Source organism: Equus quagga, chromosome 10, assembly GCF_021613505.1.
Source record: "Equus quagga isolate Etosha38 chromosome 10, UCLA_HA_Equagga_1.0, whole genome shotgun sequence".
NCBI classification, from domain to species: Eukaryota; Metazoa; Chordata; class Mammalia; order Perissodactyla; family Equidae; genus Equus; species Equus quagga.
In genome coordinates, this window is record NC_060276.1 from 31507512 (window position 1) to 31527152 (window position 19641).

The window sequence follows — 19641 nt, forward strand, 5'->3', positions numbered from 1 at the left end:
TTCTGTTGTCTAAGTAGAATTAAATATTGAAAATTACATTTAGTTCCTAAAGATTATTTTGGTTAATATGAATGGTTGTAGACCAAGTAGTTCTACAAAAATTAGACTTAATTCATATTCTAATCCCTATTACTTTGCTTTATATTTATTTTAAAATGAATTACTTTAGTAACAGCATTCATTATATTAGTCATTTATTAATTTTATAAATATTAGTTGAATGCCTTCTGTTAGGTTCAGTGTGTATTTTGTTGAATGACATACACATTGTTCTTGGCCCTCATGAAGCTCGTAGTCTAGTGTAGGAGGAGACAGCCAATAAACAAAGCAAGGCAGTATAATACACACACACACACATATAATTTCAAATTGTAGTGGGTGTTATGAAGGAAAGGAACAGTTTCAGGAGTGTGGTCAGGGAATGTCTGTTTGGGAAGGTCAAGACCTGAAAGGAGAAAAGCTAGCTGTGTACGGAGTGAGAGGAAAAGCATTTAAGGCAGAAAGAGTGACATGTGCAAAGGCTTTAAGTTAGGAAGAAACTTGGTGTGTTAAAAAAACTGAAAGGAGGCCAGCATGGTTGGAGCAGAGTGGCTGATTTGGGAGAGAGAGTTGAGAGTCAACGCTCAAGTCATGTTGGGGCTTTGGAGGCTGTGGTAAGGAGTTTGAATTTTACTTAGAGTGCAGTGGGAAGTTATTGGACATTTATAAGCAGAGGAATAGCATGAACTGATTTATGTTTAAAAAAAACTGTCTTGGCTCTTATAGGGAGAATAGATTGGAAGTGAGCAAAAGCAGAAGCACAGGGACTAGTTAGGTTGTTGCAATACTGCCAAGAGATCAAGGGGTCTTGAATAGGGTGAGTGCAGTAGAGATGAAAAGGAGTGGACAGAATTGAAATATATTTTGGAGATGGTTTCTGGCAGTGCTGTCCAAAAGAAATATCATGTGAGGCACATGTGTAATTTTAAATTTTCTTGTAACGCATTAAAAAAGTAAAAAAGAAACAAGTGAAAGTAGTTTTAATAATACATGTTGTTTAACTCAGTATATCCAAAATACTATTTCGACATATAATTAAATATAAAAATTCACAAGTTATTTCACATTCTTTTCTTCCTGTTAAATTTTTGCAATCTGGTGTGTATTTTACATCTACAGCACATCTCACTTTGGACTAGCCACAGTTCAAGTGATCAGCAGCCATATATGGCTAGTGGCTACTGTATTGGACAGTGCAGGTCAATAGAGTGTACTTATAAGTTGGCTCTTGAGTGTGCTAATCTTTCACTCACAGCCTGTAGTGAACTACTTAGAAAATTCTTGTATGTACTTTCCACTTACGCCCTTGGCAGTATGGTTCTTAATACCTAGGGTACCCTTCTATGCCTTGACTATTTTGTATATGCTTTATTCTACATAGATAGACATTACAGTAGTTAAGTATATCAGCTCTTGAGTCAGACATAATATGCCTGTGAAGCCCTTCTCTGAATTTTAATAACTGTATGTCCTTGTGTCATAATGTCACTGGTCTTTGGTTTTCTTATATGTAAAAAGGAAAATACTCGTATGGATGTTGTCAGGATTAAATGAAATAATGTAAATAGAGTACTTAACACAATGCCTTACCCGTAATGATTCCTCAATATATAGCTTGAATTATCATTGTCATGTATTACAAATCCATGGGTGTATTTTAGTATAGTACATGTACATGTATTATTGTGCAGTAGAATCAGACGGATTTGGGCTCTAATCATGGTTTAACCTCTTAATTCCTCTGTGGCCTAAGTTATTTAAGTTCTCCAGGCCTGTTTCTTTATTAAAAATGTTAACAATACCCATTTCGTAAGCTTGTTGTGAGAATTAAATGTGTGCTTGGCAACTAGTTCAGTAAATGATATTCAGTAAATGTTAGAATTTTTCCCTTTGGCAAGTTAACGTTTATAAACTTCGTCATCATCATTTGTAAAAAGAAATAATAATGCATAAACTTCAGAATGTAAGGATTATAAATAAAATATGAGGTGCACGTGGCACAGTACCTAACACAGTTTAGACACTCAACAAATGCTAGCAGTTATTGCCTTTTCATCCTTCAAGAGGAAGCTCAAATGCCACTTTCTTGGCTGAGATCTTTCCTAACCTTACGAAAGAAAATAAATTAATCTCTCTTTTCTCATAGCACTTTATATTTACCTTTGTCAAAGTCTTCAAAACATGTAAACATACTCACTTCCCCTCTGGGCTAAGAGCCCTCTGAGGTCATGCATTTTTTAATTTATCTCATCGCATTTCAGGAGTTGAGCATAGTACCTGACACTTGGTAATTGCTTCCCTAAGTTTATTGATATATTCCTGAAAAATATAAAAATTAATACTTAAGGAAGAAATATAGCATAGTGATTAAGATCAGGGACTTTAGTGTTAGCTAATCTCAGGATCAAGTTTAGATTGCTTATTTGCAAGTTGCGAGTCATCTGTAAATTGTTCAACCCCTCCTGGCCTCAGTTTGCTCATCTCAGGTTCCTCAGTCAAATGAGAAAACTCTAACAACCTGCTAGAGTTTTCACAAGGAATGTATGAAGTGTTGGTTTTAAAGCACTTAGACCAATTTCTGGCACGTAATAAGTGGTCAATGTAGAGTGTATGGTAAATCTGCAAATTAAAGTGAAAAATGCTTTGTAACCTGGGTGGTATGCTGTGTAATTAAGAAATTGTAAGGACAACTCTATACTCACACCAAAACAATTGTTTATTGAATACTTTGTAGACTTCTTTTTCTGCGTTTCCTGTTTTCTTAATTATTAAATGGGCATTATTTATAAAGCCAAAGGATATTTTTTACAGCTAATGAAGAAGAAACTATGAATTGAAGTTAAAAATATTTTAATGTTCTATGGTGAAATTTGTCAGACCTATGAGATAAATGGAAAGACCTTTGATCAAGATTATTTTCTAGCAGGGCTATCTGCTTTTCTGACTCTCTCAGGAGAAATAATAGGTTGTTGTTAACAATTGACACTTCACAACAGAGCACATGAAGGAAAAATATTGCATGAGGAACATTAATTGTTTTGTAGGAAGATTTCTGATATTTTTCCCCTCATGTCCTTAAGGATCTTACACATCAGAAATAAGTATTCTGTATTATCTAAGGAAATTTTAGGTCAAGTCTGTATTATCTATTTAAGAAGAAAACCCTAACTGCCCTTAGAATTTCTATTTCCATAGTATGGAAGATTTTTATCCAAATAAAAATCATGGCCCTGACTCTGGAATTGGAAGTGATAATGGAGAGAAACGATTATCTACAACGGAAGTGAGTCTTTTCTATTGTTGATCTATTTTATTTTAAAATTTTATTAGAGCTTTGAAATAGGTAGACACTTGCACACACTTGATTTGTTTTGTTTAAAAATATGATCATCACTACAACTTATGACATCAAATGACAAAAGGACATGCATATTTTTAGAAGCAGAAGAGTAAATCTTAACATATTAATTTTTGGTTTGAAAACTAGAGATATAAAGCAGATATCCTATACTTCATATGTGAAATTAAAGCAACTTAATCCTTATCATAGGTTTAGGATGCCTTATTTATACATTGTGCTTATTCCTTTCAGCCATCAGATGATGACACAATCAGCCTTCACTCTCAAGTCTCAGAATCAAACAGAGAGCAGACATCAAGAAATGACAATCACTCAATAGGAAGTAAACCTGATTCTCAGAAAGGTAATTCCTATGGTATCTGCTATTTTTGTTTCATGTACCTAGGCTCTATTGAAAATGGATCTTTTATTAAAAATGGGCTTTGAAAAATTATAGTATCTTTGACCAACTCTTTTGCTGAGAAAATCTACTTTTATTTTAAGCACTGCAGTATCACAGCACACTGTCTGCTGTTCATATTTTCTAATAAATGTTAATCTATACTTAGACCAGGAGGTGTATGATTTCATTGACCCCAACACAGAAGATGTAGCAGTTCCTGAGCAAGGAGATGCACATATTGCATCATTTGTCTCTTTCCTTAAGGTAAAGAAAACTTTGAACAAATGCTAATAACATGTTCTTTTTGATCTCACAAACGTGAACCATACAATTTAAAATGATAACTTTCTTTTATATAAGGGAAAAGAAAAAGGTCTTGAAAAATCTCAGAAAATTGAAGAATTGGGAGATGAAAAAAGGTAAGCACACGTGAATTCTCAAATTGAAATGTTACTTAAAAATACGTGAAATATTTGTTAGATATTCCTACTTGAAAGAGTATAATATTTTTGTTCTTTTACCTATGTTCAGCTAGTTAATTTGTAAATGCTTCCATCTGTCTGCATTTCTCAATTAAACTGAAAATTATAGTAAGCATTAAGTTGAGTGTAGTATATATATTGTTTTCCCCCTAGAAGTCTAATAATAAGGTCTGCTATTATTATTACTGAGGAGGACTGTACTTTCACATACATTGCTTCGGTTGAGTTATTTAACAGCTCTTTAGAATAGATGGTATTGACATTTGACCAATAAGGAAACTGAGACCTGGAGTTTCAAATGTCTGCAACTCAGGTGTTCTGATTCTTGGTCTAATACATTTTCCATCTCATCAGACTGGTTATGGTAATTTTAAGGGTATTTATTTCCATATTTTTATTAAAATAATTGTACTTTGGATCATTTCTGTGTCATTTATATTATAAAATCGTGGAATATGACCTACCACATTTTTCAGTCACTCCTTCAAGTTGCTTCGTGGCTGCAGGAAAAAAGAAAGGAGCATTTGTTGAATACCTACCATGTACCAGGATCTGTGCTACGTGCTTTCCCATGTTTCTTATTTAATCTTCACTAAATCCTGCAGGGTAGATATTGTCTCCATTTTTACAGATGAGGAAGGTGAAGCGTGGAGACTCCAAAGTTTCTTGCCTAGAACCACTTAGATAGAGTCCACTAGAATCTAGAGTGTAAACCTAGCTCTCTCTGATCCCCAAGCTTTTCTCTTTTCTCTACATTGTGCTTCCTCCAAATGACCTCATTGGTAACTTTTTAAGCATTCGTCAATTAGTCATCTCTAGTACCCCATAAGGAGGTACATTGCTTTGTCTTGTACTCTTTATATTTCATTCTTCTTTTACTTTCTCTAACTTATCTCATGAAGACAGTCTCCTAAATTTGAGAGTCACAGTGGCATGCAAAATAGGGTAATGCTACAAAGTCTTAGGGTTTGATACTGTTTTTTAAATGAAATATCTTTGGGGTAAAATCACTAGAGTTTGGAGAATGATTTATTTTAAAATTTCTTTGTTCTCTTTGAATATAAAAATTACACATTTTAATGAGTACTTTTCAGCAAATTTACCAATCTTATCTGAACCTATTTTGCATTTCCTCTACTTAAACATTTTACATAGAGATTTTTAAAATCAAAGTGAATAAATTGATAAAAGTAGGGTGGTTTAATAAAATAAGAAATTTTCATTACATTTTATAATTGTTTATAAAGACAGGCTATATAGAACTCTGCAGTCCTCATTGTACTCAAGACTGGGGCGTATGCATTGTTAAGGTACTATGGCTATTACACATTTCAGAAATTACAAAATGGTAATACAGTTCACTTTGTTACCCATTAATTATATTAATATAGCCAGTATGCCACATTTCCTATTGAATAGAGAGAATAGATATGTTTTTATATTCCTTAAATATTCCTTACTTCTTATTTTAATGTTTTAAATACAAGAACATTAGGATTTTAGCTTTCACGTGTAATTAAGAACAAAAAATGGATTCTACTTCTGGAAGCTGGCATAAAATATCATCTGCCTTACTTTTTGGATAACCATGTTTGTGTCACCTTTCAGACTTGGGAAAGAACAGTTACTTGCAGAGGAAGAGGATGATGATTTGAAGGAAGTAACTGATTTGAGGAAAATAGCGGCTCAGTTATTGCAGCAAGAGCAGAAGAACAGGTATTTTTTTCAGTAATGAGATTTAAATAGGCAAATTTTATAATCATTAAATCTGATTACTTAAAGATGATCAAATAAAGTATATGAAGTTTTCAGTAAACAAAGGGCCATCTTAAGATCTATTTCAAGGGACTAATGACTAAAAAACAATGGGAAATACTTAGGAGAGAAATGTAAAGTTACATACACAATTAACAGAATACTTTATACTCATATAGTCATTATATTTAATTGTTGCTTAGGTATCTCCTTTTTATTCCTGTGTTCTAAGTAGTAATAACTCATTTATTTGTTGCTATTCATTTTAGCTCAGAATAGCATTAGATCCATTATAGGCATTTTTTTCCAAGAATATAAGTATCTAGCGTGCTTTTTATCCGATTCTGAATTACTTGGGATATGTGTAAACTCCTTAGAATTGAATTGAATTATATAACAGTTGATTAAATCAGCGTGATGATTTGAGGGTCACAGGTTCACTTTGGTGTGTTTCTTGGTCAATGACCATTTCTGTTTCTTGGTCAATGACCATTTCTCTTTCTGGCTAGGCTTTCTCCAAATGCATGTCATTGGCAATGAGGAGGACATTGTGTGAATAAGTATAAAATCAGTGCAAGTCCATTTTTAATATAGGAAAAGTTCTATGTGCTGCTGAGGGTCAGCTGTTAGTGCCATCTTCATGTACTAAGAATACTACATTTATAGTTTTGAAATAATAAAGAAGAGCTGAGATTTTTTTGTTATAAAAAATTAAAAGAATAATTTTGGTACATTTAACATGGATAACTAATAAGTATTCTACTTCACTTATTCGAAACAATAAATATTTATAGATCACATGACCATGTTTTGGGATGTTTAAAATTTAAGTATGCTGGCATTTGCTTAAATATACTTTGAAGAATAATTACTTTTAAAACTTATCAAATGAGAAATGTGTGGTTTTAGCGGCCACTTTTTTTTAAATTCTCACTAAGGATTTTTTTTTGCACAGTTCCTATATTTATACAATTAAAAAACATCCTAGAAAATATCACTCACCTTTATCCCTTTATATTCTAATGTATCCTCATTACCAGTTCGATTTTTCTTCTGCCATAACTTTCTGTCATCCTTTTCTGTGAGGTTTATCTTCTAGTCTTTTCCTATGATTCATTTCTGATGGGCCTTTTTTTGTTGGCTACTTATGAGGTTGTGTGTGTATCTTCCCCTTCTGAATATAATCAAAATATTGATCGTCCCCTTGGTCTAAGCAGTTGGATGAAGCAAGCCACCACCCACTCTGTGTAGCTTAAAGAATGGTTGAGTTTCTATCTCCTCTACCTGGCAGGTGACAGAATTGTATTTATCATTATGAGCAGAGAATATTGATTTTATAAGAACCCACAATGTGCATTTCTCTCATTTGGTTAGGAATAGCATTTGAGTGCATAATTTTAGATTTTAACATTGCCATGTATAACATTTCTGTATTTTCAATTTTCTGCTATTGTATTAGATTTTTATCCATCTCTGTGACTTGAATTATTTTTTCTAGCCTAGATACAACATCAAATGATGTTTCATAGGTCTTGTTTCTGTGACAGTTTTGTAATCGTACAAAACAGCACCTAGCACTGTGCCTTGTACATAGTAGGTACTTAGTAATACTGTTATTGGTTAATTGGTTGCCTGAAAATGAGATCAACAAATTTTAAGCTAATAGGAGCCATTAATTTAGTTAATATGTTCTCTCTGAATAAGAAGTTATTTATTCTTATATAAATTGTTATTTTTTGAGATGTATGCAAAAGTAATTTCTGTCTTTCTCTGATCTTTCTCTTCTTCATCCTCCTTTTCAGATGTTAGTGCATATGAACATAAGATCTTTTTAGATGAAATATTAATATTCAATGACATTAATGTTATACTAATTTTGTCTAACTTTTGAAGGCTTTAAAATATGATATCTGGTCAAAAAATAAGGAGAACATTTTACTTTTAAAATGTATAATTGGGGCTGGCCCAGTGGTGCAGCGGTTAAGTTCACACGTTATGCTTTGGCGGCCCAGGGTCTGCCGGTTCAGATCCCGGGTGCAGACATGGCACCCCTTGGCAAGCTATGCTGTGGCAGGCGTCCCACATATAAAGTAGAGGAAGATGAGCACGGATGTTAGCTCAGGGCCAGTCTTCCTCAGCAAAAAGAGGAGGATTGGTGGCAGATGTTAGCTCAGGGCTGATCTTCCTCCAAAAAAAAAAAAAGAAAAATGTATAATCTATAGACCATTTATATTAGATCCCTAGCCAATTCTGTTAATGGCTGAACTTAAAATTTAAGAATTTTTAAATACTGAATCTAGTATTAAATGATCTCTTCCCTCCTTCTAAAATATGTTGCTATTGCTCACATCTCTTACATGTAGATAATTAAAATTTTTTGTTTACTGTTACAATACTTGAAATTGAGTGAGTCCAAAAACCCAAATGTAATCTTTTATAAGTATATATACAACGATGTGTCTTATACATATGTATAAGGATATATCCCTTAGAGGATTTGATGTAATTTGTACCTTCTCTGGTTGTAGATTTTCCTTTTCATGGTACATTGTGTTTTAGATTCCAACTTTATTAAGATTCTGAAATACTATTTAAAATTGGAAGTCAACTAGGAGTTGTAACGTTTCTTTTTAGGTTTTGTCATAATCATTGTAATGTTTTTGTTTGTTGTTAGTCTTGATTAAAATAATTTATCTCCAGTAAGACTACTCTTGCATATCAGGAGGTACCATCTAGGTCTTCTACTTTGACTGTGTATACTACTTGCTTGTTCTTTAGCTAGCTACTAGTTGAAGGTAAATGCTGTGTTAGCTCTCAGCTAAAAGAAGCCATGCATGTACTCCGAAATTAAAGGCAATTAAAAAACTACTTATGTTGAGTTCAGTGATGATTTTCTTAAAGCAGCTTTGCCACTTGTTTAGTTCATACCACTTTAAAAAATATCTTTGATTCTTTAAGAAAGTTTATACTAGTACTTGGTGGATGAAAATATCCTGAGGAAGTAACAAGAGGGTATTACAGAGAATTAATAATCAAAAAGGGTTGGAAAAAGAGTTCAGCAAATAAACCATCAAGTGGATAACTCAAGTGTGCTTAAAGTCTGAAACCTAGTTATTTAGAAGACTTTCCTCTCTGTCTGATTGAGATGCTTAGATTAAGCTACTTTGTATTGACAATTTATTATTGAATTTTTTAAAGCTAATCTCTATTTCCCTTATCAAAATATTGGATTATTTCTACTTGTATTTGAGTGTATTGAAGTCCCCCTGAATCAATGACCTTGTTTATATTAAAATAGCTATTCCATAAGTCATAATTTTACTTTCACTATACTTTGGGAAATTAAAAAAATATCTATTACCTTGAAAAATCATCATCTTGAAAATAATGTTCTTTGTAAATTATTTAGCCGGTTCTTCAAATTTCCACCAACCCTACTTACGTGTGTTGGTATTAGAGAAGTGGCTGCTGCTCTTTTTCTTGTACTGATTTTCTTAGTATGTGGCTTAATAAGTAGATGTTTAGCTTCTTGTTATATGGCTTAATAAGTAGATCTTTATGTAGCTTCTTAAAATTTGTTTGGTTAGCATCCTCAAGAAAGGATTGCAATATATGTGGGCTTTTGCAATGAATAGTTCATTCGACTGGTTTCCATTGCATGTTCATTCCTGCTGATTTATTCTATAATGTCTTTCCTTTTAATAATTATTTTATTTGCTTATAGGTGTGTCCTGAAAGTTTTCACTTACTGTGGAAAGATGTGCTTCTGAGTACTATGTAATATAGCTAAATGAAAAAAACTAATTATGAAAAGTTACATTGAAGTATAGTTAAGGATCATGGAAAGCCAAATCAGATTTTGAGAAGTTTATTATTTGGGTTTAGAATTATATAAATTATCTAAATTACTTGTTTCATGTGTTTTTTTTTCCTGATCATATATACATTCTAATTTGAGGAGCATCATGTTAACCTCTAGCTTGTTAGTTATAATTAGGTAGTTTTCTCGACCCTCGGAATCTATCCATTTTTTTCTTTTCTGCTTGCTTTACTAATGACTTCCCTGTCGTCTCCCAAAACATCTTACTTCTCCCATCTTTTGGTTTGGTTGATTTACGTGAGATGTGAACACAGATGGAGGCCTTTATGTTATAGAGCATCATTCAGTGAAAAACTCTTCCAGAGGACCAGAGCAGCAGGACGTGCATCAAGGTATCTAGTGTTTGTGGAAGCCTTAAGTATTAAGGGGCCAGGTTGATATTTCTGAATTTGTATAGTCTTTTACTTACAATGCAGTACTGGTAACTAGAATAGGCATGTGGGTTAATAATGTAGAATAGATATTTAGATAAAACAGATGCTTATTTTGACTGAGTATCACAGAGTAAAACATTAAATATCAACGTTCACAGCAAAATTGACATAGGAAAATTTTCAAGTACATACAATATATTTTAAAGATAAGTAGATCTCAACTTTTTTTTCTTTCTGCTACAATATGACTCATACACATCAATAATCAAAATGCTAGTGAGAGAGGTGTGGGGAGAATTCAGAATTCACTGTAGTGAAGGATGTTATAATTTGACTACCCCCCACCCTGGGAATAATTCTGACATTCCTCACCCCCAGGATAGTACACACTGTTACATCTCCTTTTTAAAATCACTCTTTAAAGATATATTTTTTCCTAATAGTCTTAGATATTTTATTACTTCAATTCTTCTGCATTTGGGGATTCAGTGCAATTTTAGCATATGCCCATAGACAGAAGAATAAAGGTGTCATTAATCTCAAAACTGTTTGGTACAAAGCTACTGCTTTGTCTATGATACTTGTCCTTTTCCCCTCACTGTGACTTCCTCCTAGTGAGGCTCTACTAGATCCAAGGTGGTGAAGACACTGGGGTAATGGAAATTGGTTCCTTTATGTTAACCATCTTTCTGTAATTACCGACTTATCTTTATTTCATTATGTATTTTAGTAGTCAATATGTAGCTTTAATTTGAAATTCTTTTCTATATTCTTCCGATAGTTGACATCTGAGATTTTATTTTGAATAAAAGGAAGATATTCTACTCCTTGTAAAACTAAACTTTAAAATTGAAAATTGTTACATTTATATTTATAATAAATAGATAAATACTAAGAACTCTTAAATTTGGTAGTTACTTATGTTAATAAATTCATTACTTTTGACTTTGGGATTAATATTTAGAATTATGTAAAATTATGGACAAATGGTTCCGTCATACAACGCCTTATCGTTCTTTATTTTTCTTTCCTTTTTTGATTTTCTTGGAATATTGTTTGATTTGGTTATTAAAAATTTAATAAACTTGTGGTTTTTTTAAAGAATTGAACTTTAGCACTGGCTTTGCATTTAGAATTAAGGTTTATTATTTGGCTTTTGGAAAAATGATTATGTATTACAGCAACATAACCCTATCATTTGCTGTGTTGGGAAAACTAAATCAGTCATGATGGTACCTAAACAATCTGCATCTCTTTATCTTCTGTCTCAGCAAAAGTTAGATATGCACAGGGCAATAGCATGGCTAGAAGATATCCAAGCCTCGAGAAAGGGTTTATAAAAGAAGATGCATGGAAGAGTTGGTGAGCTTCATTCCTTCATAATAGCCAGTGCGCCATTAGGCACCTGATCTAAATAATATTTAAATATTGTTTTCTAGCAAAGATCTTCATGGACCAGATGTAGTTTATTATGGAGATCTTTTATATCATGTGTATACGCTATTCCCTTTAATGTACTTTGGAATTAATGTGTTGATTTACTTTTAGGATTCTTAATCGTTCAACTTCTGTCACAAGAAACAAGCCAAAACAAGCTGCGGAATGTGAAAAGAGGTATAAAAATATCTTAGTCCTTATATTTAATATTTGTAGTGGGACTTGATCCTCTGTCAGTGATGTTTCCATATATGGGCTTTAGTTGAATAAAGGATATCAATTTAATATAACTAGATAATTTAAAGAAGAAATATGTTACAGCACGAGTAAATTTACTTTTGATATAAACGAATCCCAAATGCTGATTTGATCTCTTTTTGTGCTCATACTTGTATTTTGTCTTGACAATGGAATCACTTATTCATTTATTAATTCAACATTTATTGTATTGCTATTACTGCCAGGAATGATGTGTTTTTTCATCATTGTGTTTATTTTCTATGTTATTGTTCACCTTTTGATTTCTTTTCAGTTGGGTTTTACTAAATTCTTCTATGTGAATACATGGTCTAAGTCTACATATTATGAATTCCAGAGAACTAGAAGACCTTGAAAGTTTCTATTTATTCTTTTGGGTGGTTTGAAAATTTGCATCAGACTCAACTCCTGAGTCATTCTTAAGGGAGTGTAAAGTTCTAAGGCTGTGGAGTGGGTATGGAAGTACTCAGAGCAAGAATGAACATTTATTGAATTCTTGTTATATGTGTACTGTTCTGAGTGCTTTAGATGTATTATCTCATTTAATCCTCGTAATAACTCAATACAGTTGTTACTGTTGTCATCCCCATTTTATAGGTGAGAAAACTGAGGCTCATAAATTACCATAACTTGCTCAGGGTCACACAGCTAGTAAGTGATATAGTGAGAATTCAAACCCAGGTTGTCTGGCTCCAGAACCCCAGGTCTTAACATATGGTAATAAGAACACTTTGCTTCCTCCAGATCCGCAAATCCCAGTGGATGTCTTTTCCTTGATACCTCATAGTCCAAACTGCAGTTATTTCTCCCCAAAGCTATTTCTTCTCCTTTTTTTGTTTTATTTGCCTGAGTGAACGTACCGCTATTTATTACAGTCATGCAAGCGAGCGACTTTGGAATCATCAGAAACTCCTCTTTCTTATTCACCCCTCCCAATCCAGTCAGTCACAGAAAATCATAGTTTTTTAATATTACTTGCATCTCTCCCGACCTCTTCTTACCTATGGCAGTTGTGTTGGTTCAGGCCTCATTTTTTTCTACCTGGACTATTGCAACAGTGCCCAGACATATCTCCTTTCTTCAGTTTTGCCTACCTTTAAATCTGTCTTCTGCACTGATGTAAGAGTGATGGTTCTAAAACACAAGTCTGACTATGTGACACCATTTGTTATCTTCTAATGGTTCTTTCTAACTTTTAGGACAAAGCTTAAAATATTTAGCTTAACCCGTAAGACTGAAGTGAGTGTCTACCTCGAGAGCCTCATCTCATGCTCTCTTCCACTGGCACCTTTTGTGACTAGGAACAGTACCTCTTTCCTCGTTACAGCCTGGTTTCACGTCTCTGTGTTCTCTATCCTGCTCTCTCTGCTGGGATTGCCCCTGCTTCTTCTCTTTTTCACTTAACCTTTCAGAATCAGTTCAAGCGTAAGATGACTTATCATACTCAAGTCGAGAAACACCTATCTCAAATTTCATTTAACCGATTTAATTCACTCTCTTCCTTTTTGAAAGCTGATTCTGTTATCTTAAATATTTGTTTTTCTTAAAGTTTCTGTTATTACCTTCCCTCTTAGTTCCTTTCATTCCCATCTTAAGCTTCCTCCCCAGGTTCCTGACATACTCTTGAGAAAGCCCCATCTGCCCAAACCTCAAAACTGTGATAGCCAATCCTGACATTTCCTTCACAGAACTATGACTTCTTATTTTGAAACAGTCACCCAGTTCCTTCTTTAAAAACAAAACAAAACATTTAAAAACTTTTTCCTGACTATAAGAGTAATGTAGCTTTATTGTTGACAAGTGACAAATTGGGAAATTTAAACTCAAAGAAAAAATATACAAATATCGCCCATTATCCTACTCTGCATAGATGAGAAGTCATAGTATTTTGGCATTTTTCTCTTCAGACATTTTTTCTGTATGTGTGCATGAATATTTACATTGGCATGTGTGTATGTGTGTACATAAATATCCTCTGTAGAGTTGTATTACCTGTTGCCTACTCACCACCTTCGCTTAGATGTGTGTAATAGGCATAGGAAACTTAACTTTCCAAACCACACTCTTAATCTCTCTCCTTGTGCCTCTTAAACCTGTTCTTCTTGCATTTTCCCCCATTTCAGAAAATGTCAACTCTATCCTTCTAGTTGCTCAGCTCAAAATCCTCAGAATAATCCTTAACTTGTCACTGTCGTTCACAGCCCATATCTAATTTATTAGCAAATCTTGTTGATTGCACCTTCAAAATAGACCCAGAATCTGATCACATCTTACCACCTCTCCACCAACCACCCTCACCCTAGCCATCTCTTACTTGGAATATTACAAAAGTATCCTAACAGGTCTCCTTTCTGCCCTTGCTTTCCTTTAGTTTGTTTTTCAAAAAGCATCAGATTGATACTTTTAAAACGGAAGTCAAATCATGTCATTCTTCATAATTCTCTAATGACTTACCATCTCATTTAGAATAAAAACTAGAATCCTTTGAGGACTTGTATATCTCAACATTATTTGGCCCCGTACTGCCTTCCTCTCTTGCGTCACTCTTCCTGGTTAGTTATTCTCCATCTATACTGGCCTCCTTGTTGAATCTCAATACGCCAGGAGTTTTTTCTCCCTCTCGTGGCTTTTGCCTGGAATGATTTTCCCTCAGATAACCGTATAGCTTATTCCCTTGCCTTTAGGTTTCTGCTCGAACGCCACTTCATCAGCCAGGGGCTCCCTGTACAACTTAGATGAAAGTGCATGCCTCTCCCACTCCTTTGTCCCTTGTCCCATAGTTTGCTTCATTTTTCTCCACAGAACTTAATACCATCTGACATTCTAAATGTATACTTTTTTGCCATCTGACATTCTGAAATATACTTGTTTATTTATTGTTTGTCAACACCACTCTGTCATCCCTTGGGCACACTACAATCTTGATTTTATCAGTTATTAAGAGAAGACTGTTGAACTCTCCAAAACTAATTGTGCATTTGTCTTTTTCCTTAATGTTCTATCATTTTTTCTTCATATATTCTGAAGTTGTTATTAAATACGTAAATGTTTAGGATTGTAATGTCCTGTTGGTGAAGTTACACCCATGTCATTATGAAATGACTTTCTTTATATTCCTGGTAGTATTCTACTTTTCTGCTATTAATGTAGTCATCTCCACTTTCTTTTGATTAGTGTTAACATGATATATCTTTCTCTAGCTTTTATTTTAATTTATTTGTATCTTTTTGGTGAAAGTGGGTTTCTTGTAGTTAGTGTATGGTGGCATCTTTCTTTTTCATTGAATCTCATAATGTGACTTTTAATTGCAGTGTTAAGATTGTTTATATTTAATGTAATTATTGATATTAATGGGTTTAAATCTACTGTCTTGTTATGTATTTCCTTTTTGTCTTATCCTTTGTAGCCATCTTTCCTCTTTTTCTCCCATCTTTTGAATTATATTTTAAAATTCTAATTTATCTCCTTTGTGGGCTTATTAACTATAACTTTATGTTATGTTAGTGGTTGTTTTAGGGTTTAAAGTATAATATTTAACTTTTCACAGTCTGCCTTCAAGTGCTAGTATGCCGTTTCATATATTGTGTAAGAACCTTCAGTGTATTTCTGTTCTTCTCTCTTGGCCTTTGTAGTGTTGTTGCTATACATTTTACTTCTGTATATGTTATAAACAACACAGTACATTGTTATGATTTTTGCTTTAAATAGTCAATTATTTCTTTAAAGATATTTAAATAACCAGAATAATGTCTTTTATCTTTACTCAGTTACCATCTCCAGTGTCCATTATTCCTTTGTGTAGATCCATATTTCTATGTGTATCATTTTCTACCTGAAAGAGCTACTTTAACATTACTTTTACTGCTGGTCTGCTGGTGTTGAATCCTTTCAGTTTCTCTATGTCTGAAAAAGTCTTTATTTTGCCTCCATTTTTGAAAGATATCTTTGCAAGTACAAAATTCTGGGTTGACGTTTTTTTCTTTCAGTACCTTAAAGAAGTTTCTCCACTGTCTTCTGGATTGCATTGTTTCCAGTGAGAACTCTGTTGTCAATCTTTGTTTCACGGAGCCTAATGTGTCTTTTTACTTTGGCTACTTTTTACATTTTCTCTTTGTCATTTACTTTTAAGTAATCTGATTTTGATGCATCTTGGCGTAGTTTTCTTCATGTTTCTTTTGCTTGGAGTTCATTGAGCCTCTCAAATTTGTGGATTTATTGTTTTCAAGAAATTTGAAAGTTTGGGGCCTTTATTTCTTCAGATATTGTTTCTGTCACCTGATCTCTTCTTCTGGAACCCCAATTATATGTGTTTGAGGCCGCTTGAAGTTTCCCACAGATCAATGATAGTCTATTTGTTCTTCTTTATTTGATTTTTGCTAGTTCCTTTGCTGTGTTTTTATGTTTGCTAATCATTTCTTATGAAATGTCTAAGCTTTAGTTAATCCCATCCAATTTATTTTTAATTTCAGATGTTGTATTTTTAGCTCTTAAACTTTGATTTTTATTTCTTTTATGTCTATCATTTCTGTACTTAACATGTTTAGTCTTTTCCTCTAGCTTCCTGAACCTTGCCTGGTTGTTTTTTTTTTTTTTTTTGGTGAGGAAGATTGGCCCTGAGCTAACATCTGGTGCCAATCTTCCTCTTTTTGCTTGAGGAAGATTGTCACTGAGCTAACATCTGTGCCAATCTTCCTCTATTTTATATGTGGGACACTGCCACAGCATGGCTTGATGAGCAGTGTGTCAGTCCGTGCCTGGGATCTGAACCTATGAACCCCAGGCTGCCAAAGCAGAACACACAAACTTAGCCACTATGCCACTGGGCTGGCCCTTGCCTGGTTGAATTTTTGATTGCATGCCAGACATTGTAAACTTTACCTTCTTGGATGCTGGATGTTATAGTATTTCTGTAAATATTCTTGAGCTTTGTTCTGGGATGTGGTTAAATTATTTTGTAACAATTTTATATTTTGGGGACTTGGTTTTATGACTTATTATGTGGGATCAGTGTGGCATTTAGTCTGGGACCAAATTTGCCCCGCTAATGAGGCAAAACCTTTCTTAGTACTTTACCTGATTCCCCATTAACTATAACATTTTCCTGTTTGGCTTGTGGAAACTGGTACTATTCCTAATACTCTGTGAATCTGAGAATTACTCTCTAATATTTCTGGTGATTCATTCTTTTGCCTAGGGTAGTTTTCTCACACCTGTGATCAGTGATCACTACTCAGCTGAAAATTTGAAGGATGTCTCTGCAGAGTTCTTACGTTCTTTCTCTGTGCATTACGTTTTTCTGTTACTTTGTCCTGTTAACTCAATCTACCTTTTGCTCCCAGGCTCCCAGCTATGTCTCCTCAATTCAGAGAGCTCTCTCAGCCCTGCCTTGGTTCCCCGTCCTTGGGCTGTAGCCTGGAAGCTCCCTTTCTAAAGCAATCTGACTCAATTGTGGTGGGGTTCACCTTGTTTGTTACCCATCTCTAAGGGATAAATGTCTTTTTTTTTTTGCCTGATATTGAATGTCTCAGAAAGCATAACTTTATATATTTTGTCTGTTCTTTTAGTGTTTTCAGTTAGGATATAAATCTGGTCACTGTTATTCTATCTTGGCCAGATGCAAAGCCTAATTTTTACACTTTATGTACTTTGTCAATATTTAGGTGTGATTGTTTCTTCCATATGCCCTCTCCACCTCAACATTTAAAAAATTACTGACCATAGTTTTCAGATACTTATGTGATTTCATCTTTATTTATATTTAACTCTTTCAGTCCATTAATTATGGTATTTGATATGAGGTAAGGAATCTAGTTTTTTTCCTCCCTCCTTCTCTCCTTTTTCTCACTCCCTCTCCTCTTCTCCCTCTCTTTTTCTTTCTTTCTTTCTGTGTATATTTTACAATTAACCAGTTGCCCCAGCACTATTTGTTACATAATCCATCATTTCCACAATTATTTTAAATTTCATTTTTATTATAAGTTGTTATACTAGTGGTCCTGTACTCCTATTCCACGGAAAAATCTATAGATTCTGGAGCTAGCACTATTTTATTAATATAATTTAATAGAATATATAATTTCCTGGTAGGGAAGTTGTCTTTATTATATAAGTTTTCTCTTGATCATCCACTCTTCCAAATTAACTTTGAAACTCTTTTATCTGATTTCTAAAAGAAGCCCAAAAATACTTCTTGAGTTTTTAAAAAGATTTCAGTTATCAGTCATTTTGAAGAATTTATACCTATAATATTTAGTCTTTCTGTCCAAGAACTTTCTAGTTATTCAAATGTGTTACTAGACATTTGTGGTTTTTTCATGTAGGTCTTCTCCATGTCCAGTTAAGTTTTTTCCTAGGTATTTTTTACTTTCCCTTCTCTTTATGAATGAGATTTGTCCTAATACATTTTATAACTTGTTATAGTTGGTATATAGGAAAGCTATTAACTTTTGTATCTTTTTCTATAGCTGGTAACCTTACTTCTCTTAATAATAGACTTTTTGTGTTTTTTTCCCTTGTGTAATCATGTTTTCTATAAATTTTGAAAATTTGTTTCTAGTTTTTAAATGTTTCTTTTCTTACTGTACTGTAGATAAGTTCCAGAACAGTGTTGAGTAACAGCAGCTCTAGTGGTTATTTTGTTCGTGTATTTTTTCCAAAGGAACTCCTTGTTCAAATCTGCTACCTAACGAAGCGTGCATGATCTACCTTACCCCACAAAACAACTAGGTGAAAAGAATTTCTACCATAGCCCCCCTGTGTGTCAGACTGAAGGGTTAGAGGCTCATAATCATTAGTTCAAAGGCAAAAAGGACTTATTCCTCTAAACTCTTGGGCATTTAGACAAAATAAATTTGTCTAAAGAAATTATTAGTTGTTGGGTTTTTAAAAAAATTTTTGGTAATGATTTGAATATAATAAATATCCTGTCTGTTCTTTGACTATATGTCTCTAGATATTACATTTCTTTTGGCCTCTAAAAAATCCTTAGAATAGGCCTATGCATAGGGTGATATTACATAAGCCTATTTTGATATTTTTAAGGAATGTAAATGATTGGGAACTTAAATATGTTTTTGTCAACTTGAAGTTTTATGTTGTTAGTTCAAAGCATAGGCATGGGTAAATTCTTTAGATTTCTGGTAAGAAAAGCGACAACTTTATAATGTTCGTAATGTATACCTAAGGGTAATTTAAAATATTTTAACATATTAAGGCATCTTTAATTTTTCAGCATCTCAGCAGATGAAGTTAATTCACCCTTATCACCCCTTACATGGCAGGTAAGAAAAAATTAAGTTACTGTTATATCTAATGTCTTGTTCTTAGTTATTTAGTTAAAAGAAATTGTCTCATTGCAGCCCTTAGAAAATCAGAAGGATCAAATAGATGAACAACAGTGGCCAGAATCTCAACCTATAATCTGGCAGAGTGAAGAAAGGAGACGGAGCAAACAGATTAGAAAAGACTATTTCAAGGTACCTAATTGTAAAATTTACTTTGTAATTATTAATTTTGATTTTGTCAGTTTTGTTTTGTGTTAAGAAGGTAGAATATAACTCTCTAGTTAAATATTGTAAATGTATTATTTTATCTTGATTTCCCACATGTATGTGGTATAGATAATAATATGATTCAGTTTTATCCGTAAAATTTCAGTAATTCAGAATACTTAA

General features: G+C 33.4%; 1 protein-coding gene across 1 annotated transcript in view; it reads left to right on the forward strand.

The window, feature by feature from the left end:
• Positions 1-19641, forward strand: part of LRCH2 (leucine rich repeats and calponin homology domain containing 2) — a 102090-nt gene that overhangs the window by 48374 nt on the left and 34075 nt on the right. The window contains exons 7-14 of the mRNA XM_046672715.1: positions 3235-3322; positions 3632-3743; positions 3949-4046; positions 4143-4201; positions 5873-5980; positions 11822-11887; positions 19200-19248; positions 19327-19443. Of these exons, the coding sequence (XP_046528671.1) occupies positions 3235-3322; positions 3632-3743; positions 3949-4046; positions 4143-4201; positions 5873-5980; positions 11822-11887; positions 19200-19248; positions 19327-19443 (697 nt within the window). The remainder of the gene's footprint in view (positions 1-3234; positions 3323-3631; positions 3744-3948; positions 4047-4142; positions 4202-5872; positions 5981-11821; positions 11888-19199; positions 19249-19326; positions 19444-19641) is intronic.